General features: G+C 35.2%; 1 protein-coding gene across 3 annotated transcripts in view; it reads right to left on the bottom strand.

The window, feature by feature from the left end:
- Window positions 1-5,876, bottom strand: part of Pde3a (phosphodiesterase 3A) — a 323,995-nt gene that overhangs the window by 119,893 nt on the left and 198,226 nt on the right. For all 3 annotated transcript variants that reach the window (XM_048787271.1, XM_048787273.1, XM_048787272.1), the window contains one exon: window positions 3,854-3,904. In XM_048787271.1, the coding sequence (XP_048643228.1) occupies window positions 3,854-3,904 (51 nt within the window). The remainder of the gene's footprint in view (window positions 1-3,853; window positions 3,905-5,876) is intronic.

The following is a 5,876-nucleotide window of genomic DNA, read 5'->3' as shown; positions in this document are numbered from 1 at the left end:
GGGGTAGGGTGGGACTCAACCGTAAGAAAAACACATAACCAGGTGTCAAAGGACCAAGGTGGGGGTGCATGTTCTCCTTGGAAAGCACCAATCTCTCAATCCTTAACCAGATCACTATTGAGAAATTTAGCTTTATTCTTTTCCACACTTATTCTTTTTGTTTTTCAGGAATTGTTAAGACTCATTTAGTACCTTAGCATTAAAACACACACACACACACACACACACACACACACACACACACAATAAAACCCCTCACTCACTTCTGCTGCCATATCTTTCTACAACCCCGCCCTTCTTTTACAAAGCTCCTTAAGCCATCTCCATGGTATCTTATACTTCTCAACTCCTCTACTCTGCTTCCACCACTACTTATCAAAATCACTTCTCAAAGTTCACGAGTAGCCTAATTAGAAAAACAAAGGCATTTTCCAAGTGTTTTATTTTCTTGGGTCTGTGGTCTCAGTGTTCTCCTTGGTGTATACCTTAGCAGGTGTACACTGCTTTTGATTCTGAATCACTTCTCCAGCTGGTCCCTGGTGAGACCATGCACATGCAGTAGCTCCCTCCGCTGCTGCTTCTCAGTCCTAAGAGTAAGTTTTCTCCAAGGACCAGCTTTTCTTCTGTTTTTTTTTCTTGCTCTTAATATTCTCCTTCTGGGAGTCTATCTACTGGTGTTGATAAATTGTCACAGGTATGATCAGCATTCCCAAATTGACACCTTCTGCTCTACTCGTGATAGAGCATCAGAGTGGTCCCTCAAGCATTCATTGGAAGCTCCTTTTTCAAATTCTCATCACCATTTCTCCCTTAATATTGCTAACCCTGAATTGTGCATCTTCCTTTTCAAGTAGTCTGTGTGGATGGCACTAATTCTTCCGGGGCTTTATTTCAAACTCTTGATCTTCCTTACTTCTACCTCCTCAGCTATAATGTATATCATTCTCTAGATCATTCCTTTACAGAACTTCAATCCAATAAGTGTTTATAAAGAAGTTATCAAGAACATTCACTTACATCCAAATGTGCCCCACTCTTCCCAGTTCAGAGTTTTGCCCAAACATTTTCATTCACCTTTCTCTCTCTTTCTACTTCTCAAGTTTGCCCATCCTTGAAGGCTCATCTCTGCCAGCATGACTTCTAGGAAACATGAAAGCATGTCCTAGTTCTACTAGGGAGAAGAACTACTCTCTCTCACCTAAATCCCATCACACTTTATTTATACGTTTGCTATTTCATCTACCAGACTGTCTTGCATATGAATAATATAGAGAAGTTTGTTCTAAGTGTAGTTTGTGACCTCTTGGAAAGCAGTAAACTATCTTTCCAACTTTTCTTCCAAGTTAGATCCATAACTGTGCTACAGATGCAGTAAGAGTTTTAAAAAACCAAGACAAATTAAATGAAACTGCCCACCCGCCTATATTTCCAGTGGCTCAGAAGGCTGAGACAGGAGGATCATGAGTTCAAAGCCAGCAACAGCAAGGTGCTAAGCAACTCAGGGAGACTCTGTCTATAAATAAAATATAAAATAGGTCTTGGGGGCTAGGGTTGAGGCTCAGCGGCAGAGCACTCGCCCCGCACGTGCGAGACCCTGGGTTCGATCCTAGCACCACATAAGAATAAATAAATGAAATAAAGGTATTGTGTCCAACTACAACTAAAAAAGATAAATATTAAAAAAAAATAGGGTTGGAGATATGGCTCAGTGGTTGAGTGGCCCTAAATTCAATCCCTGGTATGAAACAAACTAAACTAAACTAAACTAAACTGAGATAGGATATGAGCTAGGCCTTGGAATAGCAGAAAATATTAAGAGTTATGTGCTCCTGTTTGAAAGGCTGATAGGCATTGGGCATATTATCTCTAAAAAACAAAAAGCCAGAAAAGAAGGGGTCAAGAACCTCAAAGATCCAAAACATAATCCCCCCCCAAAAGTGAGGAACTACATTTAGAAAAGAGTTTATTATCTAATAAGCTTAATTTATGTATCTGGAATTTCCAAAGACTAACAGCTTGGTTGCAGTTATTATTGGTTTGACTGCAATATGTTTTTGCTTTTCACCTTAACAGTTTTTATCTGATTTGGTAAAAATCACTTTAACAGTTTTTATCTGATTTGATAACAAAAAAAAAGACTTAAAGTAAACAAAGGTATATAACAATTAGAATAGTTACTCATGAGTTGAGAGATCCAAGACAGAACCTGATGCTTGTGACAGTTCTGAATTCTTTGCTTTTCACAACTACTTCAGGCTCTAAACTTCCATCAAACTTCAGTTATTAAAAATATTTTGTGTGTATAATTCTGAATTGTTCTAGTTAACATGCAATATCTGGAATTTAAATCATTTTTGATTCTGTGTATTACATTTAAAATTAAATTATTGTACTTTTAAATAATCTTTCCAATTTATATGACAGAGTGACCAATCCCAATGTGAAGACAAATTATGGCAAACTATGCCACATAGGAAGTAATATATTTTAAGCAATAATTTTAATTTATACACACATACACACTCTCACACACACTTAGTACTATTATCAAAGCGCTTCATTATTTTGAAGGGACATGACCTCAACAACTTGCTCTGTCATTCCTCCGGCTTACCTTTATTATTGGTTTTGAATCACCAAGAATTAATATTAATTTCATCATCAACCTTGTATCAAATTCTACTTTAATATAACAGATGTGTACAGAGTGAGCATGGTTGAGGGAAAAGAGATAAGAAGGAGACTGAGGCAGAGAGGGCAAAGCACACCTTCTGTGAGATAACCCTAAATTATTGAATTGGTTTAGATTATTTAATAATCAAATTAATAATGGACAAAAATAAAACCATACCCACTGAAAGCTCAACTCAAACAACAGACTAATTTGGTTTTATTTTCCCAGTGACTTGAGGTAAATACAGTGATCCATACGCTCATCATGACCAAGTGTATGCGACATTTGGGGAAAGCTCACACTTACGATGAACTCACACTTACAGTACTGTGCATGGGACTCTCTTTTCACAATATTTTTAGTAGCAAGTACAAAAGTGATCAGCAGAGGTAAAAATTTCCACCCACTTCATTTTTATTTGGTATGTTTAGAGTCAGGTAAACATCAAGTGCTATGAGAAAAAAAATTATATTTCTTTAAAAAATACCCTAGGAGGAGAGATAATTTTCTTAGTGTAAAACTCAGCCTTTATTCTGTCAGGCCAAGTAATTATGGAAGCAAAACAAATCCACATTGTCTAATTAGGTCATTAAAAAAGCATAAATGCGTCATGGAAGTTTTTCTCCTGGCCTGAGACATAAAGTAAGACAATGAAAAGAGTCTGGTAATATAGAAAGGTTTCAAATTTGTTTCTTTTCAAAAATAATAGGTCCTTTCATCTTTCTATTTCCCTTAGATGAAGACAGTTAATTTAGAGACAAAATCTTTTAATTAGTTCAGAGTTTACCCTGATTGTATTTCAAAATATTTAACCAAAAACAGGAAGACAGAGAGAGGGGAAAACAGAAAATACATGGAAAAATTATCAAAGGAAGTGAATTAAAATCAAGAGAGTGGGTTGTTGATCAAAATGTCTTCTGCAGAGACAAGACGAATATAAAATCTCTGTTCACATAAACACGAGCCATCAGGGATGCCAGAAAGCTCTTAGGAGGAATATATTGGCATCCGCCTTTGGGGATTGAAATCCAGACTTTAATTACAGCTAACTTAAATAAAAACAAATGGCATGATTACGGTGCTTCTTCCTCTCTCTACTTACTGTCATTTCTTGAGTTTCAGAAAACTCATGGCTCCAAGCATTAAGAAATGGGGAAAAGAGAAGGCCAAGGCACATACCTGTGATCCCCGTGGCCCTCGTTTGTGGTCCCATTCTGAGTGTCCCAGGAGCTGTAAGGATAACATTACAACTATGGTCAATTAAATGATTATGTGACATGATAAATCTTTTTATTCTTTCTTTTGAAGAACAATTAAGTTATTGAAATCTATGTTCTAATAGTAATACATTAAATAATCATTGTGAATAAATCAACACACCTGAAGACATAAACTTGGAGTTTGATAGCAAGCGTTTCAACCTCCAGTTATTTTGAAGGTGCACATCAGTAGGTGACAAAAAGAACTGGCAAATATATAACTTTACTTTTCTTTGCCAGGAACATCCTAGATAGATGTCAAATCCTGTAAAGCTTTATTTACATAGCATTAAGCTTCCAGTTAAGTAGGAAAATATGCTGAGTAATCTAATAGTGTAGTCTAACCTATTGTCACAAATAAGAACCAGAAACTCAAAACATTTCAATAATTTTTAATTCTATTTTGGTAATATCACCAAAACACGACAGTTCTAAAAATAATGGTATTATTTAGTGTGAAAGATGCCCCTGAAATCGCAACATTTATTTTTTTCTTAACAAAGACTATAAAATATCAAGGTATTTCCATTGTTGTAATAGCCCCCAGCTGTTCTGCCTACAAAGCAGGTTATTTATTTATTAGAAAAACATTTATAGAAGAGCTGGATGTGGTGGTGCACACCTGCAATCTCAGCTACTCAGGAGTCTGAGGCAGAAGGATGGAAGTTGGAGACCAGCCTGGGCAAGTTAGCAAGACCCTGACTCAAAATAAAATTTAAAAGGGCTGGGGATGTAGCTCAGTGGTAGAGGGCTTGTTGAGCATGTGTGAGACCAAGTTCAATCCCCAGTACCCTCCCCCTCCCCTCACCCACACACAAATAAAAAAGAAAGAAAATAATATTTACAGAAAGAATATTAAAGAAAGAAAAGATACCAACTGAGGGGACTGAAATTCATTTGTCCACCCAGCACACTCGCTCTTCACAAGAGCCAAAGAACTATTTGCAATAAAGCACTGTACCCCCAAGGTGGGCTATACATGTATTTATAGACATCATTTATTTTTCTGTAAGCAATGGCTTCTTAGAAGAAAGTTTTTCATGATAAAACAATAAAAAGATCAACTGAATGTTATTAAGAAATTTTCTATAATGATATACATAAATAAAAGGTTAATCTTTACTGAGGAACATAGAACAGCTAATAGAATACTTTTAAATAAAAATATTTTTTAATCAACCAAATATAAATTTTACCCGAGGGAACATATACGAATCCATTATGTTGAATGATTAAATCTAAAAATCTAATGTACAGCATAAGACCTAAAGTTAGTAATATTTATTGTAGATTTGGAAATGTGTTAAGAGAGTAAATCCTAGACACTGTTAAAACACACACACACACACACACACACACATACACAAAGAACAGAGAAAGTTAATGCAATGAGATGAGATGAGGGCATTTTCTTAACTGTAGTTATCACCTCACTATGTGTACTGATATCAACACATGATGATATATAGCTATGCCTATACCATAGAAAGAGCATCACTTAGAAAATATTACAAAGCAGAAAACAGCCTCCTGATTATTAAAACATTTTCTAAAAACCTAACCCCACATGTGGATAATCAAAATACAAATGAATGAAATATAGTGGGTTGTTCGAAATACACACAGGTATATGTTACACCAAAATGATGAAAAATAAAATGTTAAAAAAACAAAGTGTTTAATGAATTATTCAACAAATGGAAAAAAAAAGAAATAGGCTTTTTTGGGGAAAACACTATGAGTTTAACCTTATAACAAATACTAATTTGAATTCTACATTTGAAACATTTAATTTATTTTAAAAAATGAGATGATAAATATAAAATAGAATAAAAATCTAGGTAAATATTAACCTGCTTTGGAAAATAAGAATCAAACTTGAAATAAATGTGAACCTATCATTCCTTCCTTCCTTCCTTCCTTCCTTCCTTCCTCCCTCCCTC

Source organism: Marmota marmota, unplaced genomic scaffold (genome assembly GCF_001458135.2).
Source record: "Marmota marmota marmota unplaced genomic scaffold, marMar, whole genome shotgun sequence".
In the NCBI taxonomy this organism is placed as follows: domain Eukaryota; kingdom Metazoa; phylum Chordata; class Mammalia; order Rodentia; family Sciuridae; genus Marmota; species Marmota marmota.
The sequence above is the reverse complement of the archived record's forward strand: the minus strand, read 5'-3'. Positions and strand labels throughout refer to the sequence as shown.